This window comes from Salvelinus alpinus, chromosome 2, assembly GCF_045679555.1.
Source record: "Salvelinus alpinus chromosome 2, SLU_Salpinus.1, whole genome shotgun sequence".
Lineage (NCBI taxonomy): Eukaryota > Metazoa > Chordata > Actinopteri > Salmoniformes > Salmonidae > Salvelinus > Salvelinus alpinus.
Window position 1 is genome coordinate 80,825,524 of NC_092087.1, and position 18,769 is coordinate 80,844,292.

The 18,769-nt window shown below is 44.0% G+C and overlaps 2 protein-coding genes across 3 annotated transcripts in view; one reads left to right on the forward strand and one right to left on the reverse strand.

Annotated features, from left to right (window-relative positions):
* Positions 1 to 3,647: 3,647 nt before the first annotated feature.
* sec23b (SEC23 homolog B, coat complex II component) lies at positions 3,648 to 16,842 on the reverse strand. Its single transcript, XM_071389512.1, has 17 exons — positions 16,636 to 16,842; positions 14,890 to 15,115; positions 14,414 to 14,471; positions 14,059 to 14,145; positions 13,370 to 13,606; positions 12,435 to 12,662; positions 11,047 to 11,205; positions 10,063 to 10,178; positions 9,399 to 9,603; positions 9,106 to 9,195; positions 8,777 to 8,883; positions 8,296 to 8,449; positions 7,829 to 7,906; positions 6,902 to 7,063; positions 6,291 to 6,377; positions 5,045 to 5,266; positions 3,648 to 4,763 (listed from the first exon to the last, which is right to left on the reverse strand). Exons 2-17 carry the CDS (start codon positions 15,108 to 15,110, stop codon positions 4,674 to 4,676), a joined length of 2,301 nt encoding a protein of 766 aa, XP_071245613.1. The 5' UTR covers positions 15,111 to 15,115; positions 16,636 to 16,842; the 3' UTR covers positions 3,648 to 4,673.
* A 581-nt stretch (positions 16,843 to 17,423) lies between these two features.
* The window catches only part of ccdc85al (coiled-coil domain containing 85A, like), a 30,004-nt gene continuing 28,658 nt past the window's right edge, over positions 17,424 to 18,769 (forward strand). For both annotated transcript variants that reach the window (XM_071389514.1, XM_071389513.1), the window contains exon 1: positions 17,424 to 17,799. In XM_071389514.1, coding sequence (XP_071245615.1) covers positions 17,563 to 17,799 — 237 coding nt within the window. In that variant the 5' untranslated portion in view covers positions 17,424 to 17,562. The remainder of the gene's footprint in view (positions 17,800 to 18,769) is intronic.

Here is an 18,769-nt window from a genome sequence, read left to right on the forward strand (position 1 = left end):
GTGTGTATTACATGATTTTCTTTCGTCATAATGCATCCTCCTTCCTTCCTTCCGTTTTCCGTGTGCCTGTCACAAATGTCCAATAAGCAATTTGTTTTCACAATAATCTGGGATACTGGGTTTGGTAGAAGCAGTGGCACAGCAGCTCTTCTCATTACTACGCTTGAGAGGCAGCACGCTCACATGAGACTCTGATTGGATAAGCTACAACAGAAAGCCAGGATACTTCACCCAAAATGTGTGTGTGTGACGTTGGTGGGACACAACAGTTCTTCTGATACATTTGTGATCATGAAGCATCACCACTGATGACAGAGGAAGATATCTTGATTGCAGTACTTATGGGGCATTATTTCAACATTTCAAAGGGCTTAGCTTGGTATTATAGACTATTTACAGTAGTTGTAACAGACAGAGAAATAGAAGGGAACATGGATTGGGGTTAGGGTGGAGTACACATTAGGCTGCTGAGGGGAGGACAGCTCATAATGGCTGAAAGAGGAAATGGAATGGCATCAAACACCTGGAAACCATGTGTTTAATATATTTGATACTATTCCACCTATTCCGCTGCAGCCTTTACCATAAGCCCGTCCTCCCCAATTAAGGTGCCACCAACATCCTGTGGTGGAGTAAATGTTCAGACAGTCAGTGACAGGTTTGTACATAGCCTATATTTAGGAGGTACTGTAGGTCCTACCTACGCCCACTGGTTCAAAGCGCTCGTCATTCTTTCCATACAGAACTGATTTGGTCAGTATTCCATCCCATCAGTGACCCTACTCCCCTTGTATAGGAGGCAGCTGGACGCAACCAGGCCATTGTTGTATAACCCATGTTCCATACATTATGCTTACATAACATGTCTAGGACATACGTTGAAATGGAACATGCATGGTCAATTGTATGTGTCAGATAGGACGGATTCATATTTCGATTGCGCTCACATATAATGCACATATAATAAGACAAAAATGCTTTCTTACAGGTTTGACTCTAAGCTTTGACACACATTTTCAAGAAAGATAGAAATGGTCCACGCACACACACACACACACACACACACACACACACACACACACACACACACACACACACACACACACACACACACACACACACACACACACACACACACACACACACACACACAGTTGACTGATAAAACAGGAAATCAAAATGTCCTCGACACGCAAATATCAATCATCAACACATGCAAAGCTTAAATATACTGCAAAATTGATACATTGATGCAGGGAAGATCGGGCAATGAAATATGATGATTCGGTTGAATAATGCTCAATCCATGTCAAAAGCTGTCAACCATGAGACCTCACGTTAAATACCCATGCAATTTATAGCCCAACAAATGGACACACACACACACATACAAAAGAGCTTAAATGGTTGCCGTTATGTTATGCAGGAGTGTCTATGACAAGCGGATTACTGCATAGAAATCATGACATTGCATGACATTTTTTGATCCACCAGCCCTGCCTTTTTTTAAAAGCACATGTGCTTCCAAAGAGGTAAGAGCAGCAACATAGTAAGCATGGACATGAGATGTATCCCAAATGGCACCCTATTCCCTACACAGCCCTATGGGTCCTGGTCAAAAGCAGTGCACGATATAGGGAATAGATTGCCCTTTGGTTCACAGCCATAGACATGGGGCTTCACTTGTGTTTGGATGCTGGTGACTTCCGTTTGAAGCTGATAGATGGAGGGGAATTAGTCTCTCAACAGATAGAGACTAAGGATTAGTATAATCTGCACTTTACAGACCCTGGAAATCATACTGTCTGACTGGGTGTGCAGGGCGCTTTAGAATCAGCGTCTAGAACAGTGTTTGTCACAGGCCGATTGTTGAGTTCAAATCAAATTGTATTTGTCACATGCGCCGAATACAACTGGTGTAGACCTTACAGTGAAATGCTTAGTTACAAGCCCCTAACCAACAATGCTTTAAAATGTTAAGATTTAAAAAAATAAATGAAAGTAACAAATAATTAAACAGCAGCAGTAAAATAACAAGCAAGGCTATATACAGAGGGTACCGGTACAGAGTCAATGTGTGGAGGCACCGGTTAGTTGAGGTAATATGTACATGTAGATAGAGTTAACTATTGATAGATTATAAACAGAGAGTAGCAGCAGCGTAAAAGAGGGGTCTGGGTAGCCCTTCAGGAGTCTTATGGTTTGGGAGTAGAAGCTGTTTAAGAAGCCTCTTGGACCTCGACTTGGCGCTCCGGTACCGCTTGCTGTGTGGTAGCAGAGAGAACAGTCTATGACTAGGGTGGCTGGAGTCTTTGACAATTTTTAGGGCCTTCCTCTGACACCGCCTGATACAGAGGTCCTGGATGGCAGGAAGCTTGGCCCCAGTGATGTACTGGGCCGTACGCACTACCCTCTGTAGTGCCTTGCGGTCGGAGGCCGAGCAGTTGCCATACCAGGCAGTGATGCAACCAGTCAGGATGCTCTCGAAGGTGCAGCTGTAGAACCTTCTGAGGATCTGAGGACCCATGCCAAATCTTTTTAGTTTCCTGAGGGGGAATAGGCTTTGTCATGCCCTCTTCACGACTGTCTTAGTGTGTTTGGACCATGTTAGTTTGTTGGTGATGTGGACACCAAGGAACTTGAAGCTCTTAACCTGTTCCCCTACAGCCCCGTCGATGAGAATGGGGGCGTGCTCAGTTCTCCTTTTCCTTTAGTCCACAATCATCTCCTTTGTCTTGATCACATTGAGGGAGAGGTTGTTGTCCTGGCACCACACGACCAGGTCTCTGACCTCCTCCCTATAGGCTCTCATCGTTGTCGGTGATCAGTTGTGTTTTGATGTGATTGTGTATGGGTTTTTAATGTGCTGTGGGACATTGGGTGTGAGAGTGGAAATTGCAATTGTTTTTGTTGGATGTTTTTGTGCTAGTTATTTTTCCAATCTGGAATGCGGATCCATATTGCTCACTGCCCAGTGAAGCGACTGATTTGATCAAGTCCCTTTGAAGTAAATTACCAGGCTCCCGAGTGGCGCAGCGGTCTAAGGCACTGCATCTTAGTACAGTCCCTGGTTCGAATCCAGGCTGTATCACATCTGGCCGTGATTGGGATTCCCATAGGGTGGCGCATAATGGGCCCAGCGTCATCCGGGTTTGGCAGGGGTAGGCTGTCGTTGTAAATAAGAATTTGTTCTTAACTTGCCTAGTTAAATAAAATGTTTTTTTTATTTTTATTTAAATGAGACGAACTAGCCAGACCATTACGACCGGATACCAGGAAACACAGTCGATACAGAAATCAGGGGTCAGCTACACTATGAACCAGACAGCTGCCCTTTGACCCCTAGCTTATCTGTGTGAATGAGGATGTTCTCACCATAGAGATCCTATTAAATTACTAGAGGGGCCATGTCATAAATCCTCGAAGTTCCAGAACGCTAGTATTCTAATTCCATGGTTCACACTTCCACTAAAGGCATAGGCTCGCTTGCCAGGGACAAACATTTGAATATGGTGTCCGTCTACACAGACCAGAGAAATTGAAAAAGTAATGATTCTCGGCTATTGCTGATCTATTTGACACATTTCTATGACAGAAACCCATACAAAAACAATAATGAGGGAAACATAAAAAACATAGCTGGTGAATAAGGTTGTCTTGACATACTTTATATGCATAGCATTAAGAAACAAATCAGTCAGACTAAATCAATCAATTACGTTCCCTTTTTTTACAGTAAGTACAAGTGTTAACATCAGGAACAGACTAGAGTAGGCGAGTGAAAGAACAGTGATGATGGGTTTCGGGGTAAGTTGTACAAAATGCCAGAGGGTAAGAAAACAGATATGTGGAAAAAGTAGTCAGTGGACTAGACTATGTAAAAGATGTGTTAGAAAAAAAATAGGGGTTTTGTTTAATACAATAATAACATTTTTCATTGAACTTCCAGTCTCTCTGTATTCAAAAGGAAAACAGTAGCACTACAAGGAAAGATTGACAGTTTCATCAGAACATTATTTAAATTAATCATTATTTAGGGGAAATTTTATGGAAAAAATAAACTATAGGACATTATCAAGAACATAAAAATATTTAAAGCGTCTCGAGCAGTAATCATTGACCAAACTACTACAGTAGCTACATGCCTTACCACAGACAGACAAACAAGTAAACCAATTCTAATCATTAGCCAAATTATTATTATAAAAGGTGAGATGGAATGTAAGAACTGTGATTAATATCCCCAAAAGGCTCAACTGAGGATGCCTGGTCCCAGATCTGTTTGTGCTTTATAAGCCAACTCCTACGGTCATTGTCAAGGCATGAAAGACTGATCTGGGACCAGGCTACAACTGAGGTGCAGTAAGGCTTTTCCAGTATGGGGGAGAATGTCAATCACAATTGTAGGGAAGCAAAATTCCGGAAACTTAAAGCAGGAATCATAATAACTTAGAGGATTTGAAACCATCATAGGTCATACGTGGGGAAAGGAAAGGTTACTAGGTCCCTGTATTAATACAGGAATGTCTCTCTCTTTCCTTCTTATCCCGCTCTCCTTTCACGTCCTTCACTTTGGTAGCCTCGTAAACCAGACGTATCGTGAAGTGAAATAGAACGGTGGGCATATCGGTCTGGTTACGAAGGCTATCATTTTATGTCCCGGGACTGGGAATTTAAGCGGCGCTCGACACGGCCAGCTTCTTTAAGTGGTCCATGAACACCTGTAGACTGACGTCATCTGTGAGGATGGGGGCTCCGGTCTCCTATGAGAAAAGACAGAAATGTGATGAGTATGGTGAAGCACTAGAGTAAAGCTTCCTTCAGTTGGATCACATTCAAATTGGCCAGCAGAATAGAGATAGATGGTGCATGAAGCTCAACCACTTGTAAGACTAGAATTCCTTGAAGAAAAATACAATTGACTCCATGATGAAACTCCAGCCTTGACGTCACCTATTTCCAAATCAAGTCTCCAGCTGTTATTGTACATAAAAACTGGTTCTGTTTACGTTTTGAAGAATGAATGAATTGAACATTGTATTACCTGTCCCCAGGAGTAGAGGTTGTTGTGTGTCTGGGAGGGGTTGACCTTGGACAGGAGGAAGCGGGCCTGGGACCCTCCGTGCTCTGTGTCGATGTACCGGGGCATGGGGAAGCGGGTCTGCAGGATCTCCTGGGCGTCATCCACGGGGGCTACCAGTAGATGCTTGAAGTTCTCGTACTCCGGCTGCTCCTGGTAACCCGCCTTACGCCACTGGGCGATGGTCTGGTGGAGAGATAGAGATACAACAGGGTTATAGACATGGTAGGATGGTGTGTTTGTGTTAGTTGTATAGACCAGTGTTAGTCATGGTAGGATGTTGTGTGTTGGGTGTTAGTTGTATAGACCAGGGCTATTGTCATGGTAGGATGTTGTGTGTTGGTGTTAGTTGTATAGACCAGGGCTATAGTCATGGTAGGATGTTGTGTGTTGGTGTTAGTTGTTTAGACCAGGGTTATAGTCATGGTAGGATGTTGGTGTTAGTTGTATAGACCAGGGTTATTGTCATGGTAGGATGTTGTGTGTTGGTGTTAGTTGTATAGACCAGGGCTATTGTCATGGTAGGATGTTGTGTGTTGGTGTTAGTTGTATAGACCAGGGTTATAGTCATGGTAGGATGTTGTGTGTTGGTGTTAGTTGTATAGACCAGGATTAGTCATGGTAGGATGTTGTGTGTTGGTGTTAGTTGTATAGACCAGGATTAGTCATGGTAGGATGTTGTGTGTTGGTGTTAGTTGTATAGACCAGGGCTATTGTCATGGTAGGATGTGCGTGTTGGTGTTAGTTGTGCCAGCTAATCTCTTTTTTGTCGTTTGTGAGAAAAATCTCTAACATGTTGAGAATAGAAAATGATAGGACATAGTGAATGACAGGACATAGTGAATGACAGGACATAGTGAATGATAGGACATAGTGAAGTGACTGACAGGACATAGTGACTGACAGGACATAGTGAATGATAGGACATAGTGAATGACAGGACATAGTGAATCTACTAATATGTCTCCCATTTCTTCACACCCATCCCATCATGCAGGTACACACACACACACGTCTTGTTTCTTGTTGTAATATTGATAGTGATTTACATTGTTGTTTATGCTCTACATGATGATGTTCAGCTTGAGATGCGAGGAAATAATAAATAATAACAATCAATAATATTTATTACAGCACGGTAGTGGTGTTGCAGCTACTAATAACTGGCATTAGACCACCAGCGCTGCTCTGTTACAGTGTGACCTCTCACCTCTCCGTGGTAGATGACCAGCTGGAAGAAGGTGTCCATCAGGAGGATCCGGTCTGGGAGAATACTTCCACTGTCCAGGAGAACAGGCTGTAGAACAGACAGACACAACAGGATAAGTCTCACATCCATTTTTTTTTTACAGAGAAAGGTAGTGTGGAACACATTGAGCATGTGAATATTTGTCAAAACGAATTTGCTCTTAGGGAAATGTGACCTAATTATCTAATATATAGACTGGTTTTATAACAGAGTAGATTGGAAAACAAATAATTAAGAAAGTTGATTAGAATTAAATTCAATATTTAATAATTGATTGGTCGCGTACACATTTTGCAGATGTTATTGCAGGTGCAGCGAAATGCTTATGTTTCTAGCTCCAACAGTGCATTAATACCTCACAATACACACACACACACACAATACACACAAATGCTAAACATTCAAATTAAGTAATTAAGAAATATCAGTAAGAAATAACATTTAAACAAATACTGGAACGTTTTCTAGGAGCTAGAAACTGGTCGACCATGTCTTTCGGCTCCATCTAGTACACTATATAGACAGAGAGTGTGTCATTAGTGTGTGTCCATAGTATTTGGTAGGAGTCTGACCTCTGGTGGGCCGTGGAACGAGTAGGAGTACAGGATGGGCTGGATCATGATGAGAGACTGGGTCAGGTCCTGGCGGACAAAGTTGTGTCTGTAGTAGGAACACTCATCTGGGCTGTTGTTGAACACCTGCAGGAACGGCGACCGGCGCAGGTGGAACATAAACTAGAGGGAGGACAGAGACATTATTCTAACGATTATAATGAAATATGCTTTCTTAATTTTTTTATTATCGAAAAATATTTTGGGGGGATATTTGGGATATTGCTTCTAGCATCATCAAATGTTCCTGTACATATCCCACTGAGGTCAACTAAACTAAGTGGAAGTTATGAGTATCTGTGCAATGGGAATATTTAAGATGAATAAAGTTAACGTTCAGTTTAGAGTGATTAACACAATGTTTAGAATATTTATACATTTTCCATTTCTGTAATAAACATGATTTTTCAGTGTTCTGTTTGTGACACTCGGGTTGACGGCCACTAGACACAGTGCTGTGTGTTATGGATTAAACTCCTGTCTGTTGACAGTGATTGACTCCAGACTGGAGGTACAAGGACACACTATTGTATGATTCTGTAGCAACTGACAAAGTCAATGCCGTTTGTTTCAACGTCATACAAGCCTCTGGCTGGTGTTAAAAGTTGTCAGAGAAGGCCAATTACACGTTTCTCTGCTTCTGTGCTGGGTGGTGTTAGGATACAGCCGTTGACTAGTTTTTCATGTACACATATATCCCATTTGACATAAATATCTTATTTGTTGTTAAAGTTAGAGGTAAGCATGTATATACTCAAATAATCATTCAGATATCGACGAGCTAGTTAAATCTATTCCAGTTCTACTCCATTAGAAGGACTTGTATTGAAGGGCTCTTATTGAACAGCTCATGTAGTTCCAGAGTGTACCACTAGGCGTCAGTCTTACCTGTGGGTAGAGTGAGAGGGACTCCGAGAGCTTGAAGGAGGTGGGGTCATCTTTGTTGAACTGACCGAACTTCTGACACTGTAACCAAGGAGACAAGACAAACGTCAGCGTCTTGAACTAAAGGAATCAACACATACCTTAGGACTTCAGTTAAGTGGTGTTACTTTAGTTTAGGTATACCACACAACTTCCGAAACGTCATAGAGGGATTTAAACTGTCAATGAATTAGTATTCACGTCATACTGCTTCACATTCCAGACAACTCCTTTCTACATTCTTCTACAATGAATAAGAACAAGGAGACACAAGAATACAAAGGATTCTTCTATCCACAATCACCCACAACTCCTACAAACATTCAGCTATGTGAAGAACAACAGGCTACTCTTGGAATAGCCAAGCTGGGACCAATGCCCAATGACATTACAAAGCCTGTCACACATTGGTCAGCCTAGCTGTCACTCACCAGGCGAATGAGCTGTCTGTCCAGCCAGCGCAGGACGTCCGGCCCCTCTTCCGACTCGGCCCTGAACACGCCCAGCCTGGCCATGATGACCGCCGACGCCTCCTGGTCGAAGGACGACTCGATGTGCTGGATCTGGGACTGGGCGTCGGCCCAACTGGATGGAGGGAGAAAGAGGGAGTGGACAGGTTAGGGGCGGGGCGAGACTGACGCATGTGTGCGTAAGCACAAATGTAGGCTGCACGTCCACTTCCAGTCATTTAACAGGATAGGGCGAATGTCAACATCCTCATTTGTACGGTCAATATTGACTTTGTGGTAACTCACTGCTTAAGGACATTGTGAGAAATGCGACGTGTACAAAATGCAGACTCTTGCATATATGTAAGGGCTGTCAGCTCAGTCACACTTCCGTCAAGAACGATGGAGCAGTTCTGCAAACCCACTTCCTGTTTACTGTTTCGAAGCGAGAGAGAAGACTTACTTCCTGGCGACGGTGGTAACCCTGATCCTCCTCTGGGTGTTGGAGTGTTGGTACTGGGTGACAAACTGGACCGCTCCTCTACCACCCTGAGGGATTGGGGCGTTGTGCTGCACAGAGAAAATATAACTACAATAATTAGGATAGGAGTACATTTAATATTGCTAAACATCCTGTTTGAATACTAAATACCATGTCCTAAGTAATCACTGAGGTGAGAATGATGAATTGTCACATTACATTGGTTTGGTCGACCCAAATCAATGACTACTTTGAGTAAGGATGAAATGAGGAACAAGTGAGATGTGTTTGATCAAAGGGAGTGTGTTTACCTGATTGACGACCTCGAAGTACAAGGCCAACGTAGTGGAGGGACTGAGACTGCAGATTTTCCACTGGGTTGTTCCTCCAACACCTACCTCCTGTAACAGAGACAAAGGGCCATTGAAGTCAATGGAAAACATCTTCCCAATTCACTTCCAGAGGGGAAAATGCTATTAGAATAGAAGGTTGAACAATTCCGCAAAACATTCCTGAAATTCTGGAAAAGCCGGGGATTTTGGGACCGTTTCTGGATTTTTTTTTTTAACCCTATTTGGATTCTGTATGGACCTGAAAGACTCACGTTCTCTGATATACACGGTCCCTTGGCGCTGAGGGAGACACAGGGCCCGATGGCCCCCGATACCTTCAGCTCCCTGGACGTCTTGACTTCCAGCGTGCCTCCGAAGGCCATGCGGAACTCTCCGTTGTAGTCCTTACTGAAGACCCTCTGGAAGGTCTGCTTGAACAGAGAGGTGTTGAAGGAGTCGCCCATCGCTATGTGACCTCTGAGAGGAGGCAAACCGGGGGGGGGGGGGGACATGAATATTCAGTTGCATAATTCCGTAAGTGAAGCTGAATAAATTGAATATAAATACAAACGAAAAGTCAATTTGAGCTAGTGAGGATGAAGTCTCTGGAAAAGTCATTCAATCGAATGTAGAGGAATTGTACAATGGTGTTTCTTCTTCAGGTAAAATGAAAGCTTCAGTAGAGTTCTCAATAGGTCAGTCGTAGGTAGATAGGCATGTATAGTAGACTAAGGAAAGGCCGTAGTAGATAGGTAATTATGGTGCGCTATGGCTGCGTTTAGACAGGCAGCCCATTCTGATCTTTTGACCAATCAGATCTGATGTGAAAAGATCTCAGGTGATTGATCAAAATACCAATCGTTGCCAAAAAATATCAGAAATGGGCTGCCTGTGTAAATGCAGTATATTATATATATGTCTGAGACTGGTACTAACCCAGTGAGGTTGGATAAACATTTCATCTCTAGGAGTCCGGTCTGATCCAAGGCACAGGCGTAGATGTCAATACTGTGGCCGTTCACTGCCACACGGTTCGCCAAGGCTTCGTAGTACTGAATAAAACAAGGGAACAGTTTGCAACATATACAAACAGTGCTGTGTAGCACCTTGAGAACTCTTTGGAGCATCGGTGTCCATGAACATACCTCAACAGAAGAGGTATGGAGAGAGAAGAGAGCGCAAACTTGAGCGAAATATTTGACACATCGTGAGAGCTTGACGTGAGTGAAAGAAAATAATTAAGCTAAACTATATAAAGATAAAAATCGCTTAAGTTGTTTCATGTATCTTAGCTCTAAAAACTAGCATAGTCTTAAAGATGGAATCCGCAGTAGAGGGAAACCGTGCCACTAGCCGCCCCAACACCATTCTTATTGTTTTTGTTGCCGAGCTAAGGAGTGTCGCGCAGCATGGTAAAACAAAATTGCACCAGTGGAGGCTGCAAAGGGGAGGACGGCTCATAATAATGTCTGGAATGGAGAGAAGGCAAACACATGGAAACTATTTGTTGATGTATTTGATACCATTCTACCTATAACGTTCCAGCCATTACCACGAGCCCGTCCTTCCCAATTAAGGTGCCACCAACCTCCTGTGCATTGCACCACATATTGTGTTCTATCGTGCGTGCAATGATGTCCGAGGAGAAAAATACATTTGTTGTTTTCAGTAACTTCTGTTGTAATATCGCAAACGGACGTGGCAGTTCCACCAATTAAGGATTCCAGCTTTAAGGATTCCAGCTTTAACTCTAAAAACTAGCACACTAAGGGCAAACAACTACAAAACAACCACTTTTACAAGATATAACCAACCCACATACAAGTTCTGTTTCACAGTGTCCATGTACAACATGGACAATAAAACATCCATTCTACGCTATCCATTCTACGCCATCCATTCTGTTATTCTTGGACTGACCTTGGTGGCTTTCTTCAGATGCCGTGCGTTGTCCTTGGTGATGTCATGCCAGGAGCGGATGGGGGTCTTGAGTTCGTCTCCCACCACCATACCGGGGCCCTGGGTGGGGGGTCCGCCCATGAACATCATCACACGGGCCCCTGTGTTGGGAAACGTACCCTAGGGGTGGAAAGATGGTGGCTATGGTCAGTATGATCAAGATTTGATTTACTTATTTGATTAATTCAACCATAAATATGGTATTTCTGACTGAGATGTGACTGCCAATCACAGAAGCTGCCATTAGGTTATTGTAGTCTGATTTAACTGTAGTATGATATAACTGAATGTATTGAGAATTTCCAGGTGAACAATAACGACAGCAATCGTTGATAACAGCAATCTAAATCACGTGGGTTTTATAAGTTGGAACAGGGAGACACCTCCAGAACAGAAGCAGAGGAAATATGTCTGTCTGTCTGTAGCCCCTACATTCTAATCTCACAGCACCAATGTTCTGTAAACACCCGCTGAGAGGCTTGTGGGAAGTCACAACATCAGCCGCCACAGAATCACAGTCACAGAATACATTAACAATCAGTGTCCTGTGTCCTTGTACCTCCAGTCTGGCATCACCATCAACAGCTGTGACAACAATCCAGAACATTTACTATCATTTCTAGTGACCACCAACCCGTCCCAAACAGAACACTGGATATACTGTGTATTACATGAAGGGAAAACATACGCTAAGCATCGAGTTAATTACTCTTCACTAATTCATTTCCCCATTACAGTGACATCCCAAGTGATTTGACTGTGAAATTGTATGCAAATGCTCCCTCAGTCACGGTAAGGAGTCCCCGAACTACCGATATCCCTTCAAGAAACTCATTCCTATTACGTTACCATACAGACCAGAGGCCGGTTTCCCGAAAGCACCTTAAGGGGAAGTTCATGGTTAGAACCGTCAGAATGGATGAAGTCAGACTGTTTTTCTCTAATCTTTCCATTATCAGTAGACATCAGCACCAGAGGACAGGACGGCAGGGAACAAAGCTGTTCTAACACCTACAGCATGTTAGTTGTGTTACCAGAGAGACGAAGAGAGGATAGTGGACAGACAGAGACAGCAATAAGGCAAAAAGAAAGAAGCTGACCTTTGACCTAAGAAAGTACGAGTGGTACTATTGGCAGACCTAACTGAAGAGATAATGTCAGTGTGTGTGTGAGAGAGAGAGAGGAAGTGTGTGAAAGGTTAGTTGAAACCTGTGACATGTCAGAGAGGGTAAGGTTCAGTTGAGTTTTGAAGGTCATTTGTCTACGTTGACTTCATAGAACCAGGTTATTTGTACACCGCACAAAATGTGTACATAGGACTGTGTGTGTGTGTGTGTAACTGTTAATACCTCCAGCAGGCCCACGGCGATGGACAGTGCTATTCCAGTAGAGCGCAGTGGTCTCTTCCCCTGTGGTACAGGCCAGGGATCTCTCTGCAGCTCGCCCAACAGGTCTGTCAGGTTCATGTCTACCTTATGGACCGGCTGCAGGAACCTACAGGTGGCGGCTGGATCCTGAGGGGCCACGGGACGACCCTGTGGCCCAGATGCCGCCGGGTTCGTCAGACCTAGCATCTCCTGAAAGAGAGAAAGAGAGCTATGAGTTCTCATGGACTTTCAACGATGGTATTGTGGAAAATTGCATGGCAGCCTAAGAGTTTTTCTTGTCCTGGCCAGTCTCTTGACTGTATTCTATATAGGCCTAACGGTCTGACTGTACACAATATCATATACAACACTGTATTAATAGAACACTGTATTTCAAAGTACCTCTGACAATGTTTTTGAATATTACATGACAGACTAAGGGAGTTTTCCCTGTCGGCTGTATTCTGTATAGGCCTAACGCTCCGTTTCTGGGTGTTAGGAACCTAGGGATTTTTCTCTGTATGGAACACTACCCCTGTAGTGGCATAGACACATTCTATGTCATTCAGTGACAGCTGGCTGTCTTTGACCTGTATCCTGTCCCCATTCTACTGTTTTATTGTCATTTAATTTCCAATTGATACAAGGGCACCTAGACATGATCATATGACACACGGCCACAACAAAGATCCTATTCTATTTCTGTGGACAAAGCAGACTGTGACCTAGATCAGGGGTCTCAAACATACGGCCCTCGGACCAAATGCGGTCCTTGAAAGATTTAATGCGTCCCGCGGTTTTCGTCATAAATATAGCCTACAGTCATCTTAGTACAACTAATCCAGACCTTTTCCCAAAACGAATGAATGCATTTTCAAGACTACTTGCCTTCCCGTATGTAACAGTTACTGACTGACCTGGATTTGTTTGGAGGAAAGCTCCTTGGTTCCTCTGAACACGTAGCTCTTTGCAATGCCCTCGCAGCTCAGCTCGTGGACCTGCACCATGCGTCCGAAGGTGATGAGGCCTACCAGGGCGTTGGGGGGCAGCAGGGACAGGGACATCTGCAGGGACTCCTTCAGGGCCTGCAGGTCCTCCTCCTCCAGACACGTGTCCACCACGTAGAGGAAGATGAGCGGGGTCGGGGGGCCGCGCTACATTGGTGGCAGAGACGGGATTGGAGAGGTTATTTTACAGAAACAAAGTGCTGGGTCTTTAGTTTTGAGTTGACATGGTTTTTCTATGTTGCAGTGTTTTGAGTTCTTCCATGTTGGGATGGTGTCACATGACATGTGATACACTTTGTGGTCAAGTGACCTTTGTAACCCGGTGTCACTTTGTAAATTGACAACGTCCATTACAATAAACAGCAAAGACTGTCTAAAGAAATGATGAACTTAAAAGTGATGGTAATGTCATGTGGTGTGTACATTTTCCAGTACATTCTTTGTGGCTGGTAACTCAACTTGAGGATTAAAGAAACATTCATATTTGATGAAGCAATTTTGTGGGTTGAGACGTACAACTACAAAGCCAGGCGCGTGTACAGAACATAGTGTCTATGTGCAAAGTTCAGAGATCTCTATGTAGAACTGTACGCGTTTACCTGCACGATGTACTCAATGGTTGAGAACTGTGGCATGAGCTCAGCCGGCTGGTTTACGTCCGATATGCCGGCGTATGACGGGGGGAACTGTGAAGGAGAGAACGAGAAGACAGAAGTGGTTAGCTAGCAGCTTCACCTGCTAAAGGAATGTAGATGGGCCACTTTAAAGATATTCCTATTACCACCAGCTGTGTTCCTTTGTGGAATATGACTAGTATAAACACAGGAATGTAGGTAGGCCGCCTACAGATATGGCTCTTATTATAGGTCTAAATGGTACATTATGCACCCGGTATTCTATGGTGGAATGGTGTTTGGTCCTACAGCTCAGTTTACTCCATTGTGGTGTACTCACTGGGTTTCTTTGGAAGCAGAAGTTGCACGCCCATATTTTGGCTCTGTAGTCAACTTGGCTACAAAAGGGGGGAAAAGACAGAGCTACTTGGATACAGTGTACAGTAGCAGTCAAACAGACCTGTCATCTAGCCTGAGGCTGTTAGCGCTTCTAGAGCAGATGTACATTGGATTGTTAAGGTGTGGATAGGGTTGATCCACCACACCTGTCCCTGAGTGATATAGCTACACCTAAGCGTTCCTAAAGATATTCAATACTTAGTTGGTGATCCCTTTCTTCTCCTACTCTTCCCTTCACCCGAGACGTAAGTTCTCAGAAGAATAAAATGCTTAGATGAAAACAAAGAGATGCCATGTAAGTCGTTGGACATAGCTTAGCTTTTAGCTAAGCGCTTGTAAAAACGTCAACAAGCAACCATTAAAAACACTCACTCGGCCTAAAACAACAACATTCACCGCCACTACTCAAATACTCACCATAGCGGGTTTAGTACGGCCTTGCAGTTGGCCCTGCTACAGAGGACCGGTTCGTACTGCACCGGTGGCAGGTCTGGCCTCTCCTTGAGTGGGGTGAAGAGGCAGGAGACAGGCACTACCAGCCGGGTAGCTTCCAGCCTGCTCGAGGGCCACAGGTTCCAGCTAAAACGCACGCCGTCCCGATCCTCATTCTGTTGGATAAACTCCTGGTATGTCGCCATGGCAACTTCAATGGGAAAGAAAGTGAAGAGATTCTTAATAAACTCGTCTGGTTAAATAAAGGTTAAATAAATAAATAAATAAATAAATATGGAGAGAAGGTAGTCTGATAGCTAAACTAGCTCTAGCTAAGGGCAGGTAGTCTGTCTTAGCTTCTCCGAGAGCTGTTTGAGTCTGGAGTTCGGGGTGAGCTACTCTCACTTTTCACTCTTTCCGTGGCTTTGTTCCAAGTTCATAGGTGGAGGCCTATGTGGAATATGGATGACGATGATGTTCGTCATCAAAACCTGTTTGGCATGTTTTGATACTTAAAGAGTCCCTGGGCTAATTTTGAATCCTACGTAAATGTTGGTCACAACTATTTCAACTACGTAACATTTCAGGGACGAGTGAGACTTGGGCTTACATGCCTCGGTAGGTATGAACGGCAGTAACCAGATGTCGTAGATTTCTATAGCTTTGGAAGTCCAGACATATGCTGTGTTTTGCACAATCATGTGACATGTACATTTTATATCTGATCTTATCTAGAAATGAGAAATACACAAAAAATGTAATAAAATTGTCTGATGATGGCATTGGAACATCTCACATGAAAAGAAAAGGGGACATTTTGAGTTCAATGGAAAAGCATTAAAGCGGCAATTTGGTAAAAATACAGGCATGTCACATGATTGCACAAAACACAGGGCCCTAGTTATGGAATGTTATGGAACGTTTCCTTGTAATGTAATTCCATGTAATGTTATGGAACAGACCACCACCACTTGATGGTCTTCTGACACACTTATCAAGACAGAACTGTCTGTTCCAAACCATAGTTCACTTCAGCTATCTAATTCAGATATGAACAAAAATGAACGCCAACACGCACCTCTCCACTCTCTCATTCAGGGGAACCCTCTGCAATCAAACAACTCTACCAGGTGATTGACAGCTGGCCTACAGGACCCTTAACTCGAAGTAGCATTGATCCATTGATTACACAACTGAGTGCTTACATGGACAGACTAAAAACGGTCTATACTGGCATATCTTAGCTATTACTGGCCATTACTAGGAACCAAATGATGATCATCTTGGCAACATTTAGCTACAAGCATGTTGTAGCAGTTAAATGGTTAGACAGGTATCACAAATCACATTTTAGGATCTCGTCCCTGGTAGAGATGCCTTCCTGAAAGGAGGCGGATGCTAGTAGCAGCAACAAGCTAGTTAGCGACAGGTTCTAGTTGACGTTGGCTAGAAACATTGAAATCTTAGGTAACGTTAGCTAACGCATTTTATCAAATTCCGGGAGTGTTTCTAAAGTCAATCTGCCATCGACATATCATGATAACTTGATATAAAACACGACCATGCAAGTTAAATGAACGATACAGATGTTAACTAGGCTAGCCTTGCTAACGGACTAACCCAGTTTTTAGTCGGCTTTTTTCCTGGACGAACCAAGGAAACGCAAACAGAATGGCCTAGCTAGACACTTTTCATCAAATTGATGCAGGCAGATCAGACGGAGAACCATACCTTTTATACAGATCCGGTTGGAAATCCAGACGAAGGTAAATAAATATTAGACTGTAATAAATCGGATCAGCATTTAGGTGATAAATACCGATGCGCAAACAGAATGAGAGAGCGAAGAATCTGTGGGGTCAACTCCCGGCCGGTATTCCTCTACTTCAGTAGAATGACGTGTTACTACATATTCTGGCCCTCGTGTCCATGACGTAGGATACAAGCACGCACACGAGGATCATGGGAAATGAAGTCCTGAATTTATTGTAGGCCTATAATAAAGATGACGAAATGCTGTAGCCTATGGCGTTTGATCTGTAGATGGCGCTGGGTACCAAAGCATACCCATCACCCCGCATCATTTGATGGAGACACTTGGATGGAGAGAGAGAGAGAGAGAGAGAGAGAGAGAGAGAGAGAGGAGGTTCTACTAGTCACTGCAGTCACGCTCTCTCCCTCTATTCACGCGCAGTGCACTTGCCTGGCGATGCTACAGCGGTTCCTCCTCCCTTATGTATTGGACTGTACAGCTACAAGAGGCGGGAGATGCGCATCAGCAACCCGCTACCCGTCAAAGCTCTCTCCACTTCAGGACGGAAGAGACTAAATGTGGATGCATTCAGGTGCAAACTTGCATGAACTAAAAAACAGTCCATGTCGGGGTTTCGGGATGTTAGATAGCTGCACGTAGCCTTTTCTAGGGCTATATTTCACTGTTGGACGAGGGAGTCGGCGGCGTCCTCAGCTGTTGCATTTGGGGGCTGAAGTGTTCGGCGCACAGAGAGAGGTCAGGCAACTATGCGATTTGATTTCGAACGGTAATTCCGGATCAGTTTGACTTGTGCGGCTGATGCGAGCGGAGGTTGACTCTCAGTGCCCTCTGAGTTGTATTTCAAGCCTGTTGTCACCGGTATTACCGACAACGGAACCGTAGGGATGGAAAAAGCTAGTCAGCCACAGCTTTCGCTGTCCATAACAAAGAGTGAAAGTCCAGCGGAGGACATCTCAAATATACAGGACGAGGACCTTCTCAAGTGGACCAAAGAGGATTTGGTGCGGCGGCTCCGGCGGTCTGAAGCCGATAAAATGAGCGTGATACTGGACCACAGCAATCTGATCCGCGAGGTCAATCGCAGCCTCCAGCTGCACTTGAACGAGATAAGAGGGCTGAAGGTGAGGGATGGGTGCGCACGACATTTCTTAAAAAGATGAGATCATAGTTAACGTCGGGGAGGCCGCACTGGCGCACCTGGGCGCGCACAGCATGAGAGGGTGTTCGGAGTTGAGTTTGCGCGTTCTTTAAAGGGCGCCGCTGTCCACATGATGAAATGGAGGCAGGATGTATATAAGTTCATTTCATTTTACAAGATCTCTCTCCCTCTCCCTGTGCATGTATCTGTGAGCGTGCATGTACCTACTTGTGTGTGTGTGCATCTATCATCTTCCATCAGACAGCATAGTGAGAGGGCATCTGGGCTGAATGTCAAGCATCATCATTCTTCTCTCTTTCTCGCTCACTCACCTGTTGTCTTTATTCTTCATCTCCTTTGCAAAAGCTTTGGTGTGTAGGCCTGTGGCACAACCTTGGTGCTTGCTCTTGGAATATCATCAACAAACTCTACTAGGCTACAGGAGTAAACCTAGTTCTTTTGTATTTTACCTTTATTTAACTAGGCAAGTCAGTTAAGAACAAATTCTTATTTTCAATGACGGCCTAGGAACAGTGGGTTAACTGCCTTGTTCAGGGGCAGAACGACAGATATGTACCATGTCAGCTCGGGGATTCAATCTTGCAACCTTTCGGTTACTAGTCCAACACTCTAACCACTAGGCTACGCTGCCGCCCCTATTGAACCCAGAATACTCATTAAACTCCTCAAATATATGACTTCTCTCTCCCAAATCTTATTTGGCGCAGTGTAACTAGCAATAATAATCCTGGCATAATCTTATTATTTCTCCAAGCTACATAGACTTGATTTAACATCCTCCTCCAATACTCTGAGCTTCATTAAAACGAGATAGGAGCGACTGAGATGAAGCACGTGGTGATGGAGGAAGGATCCTTGGCTGCTCCAGAGAGCAGACCCAAAAGCCCAGCCCGAAGCACCATGGTACCTAATTAAAGTACACGTGCTGGAGG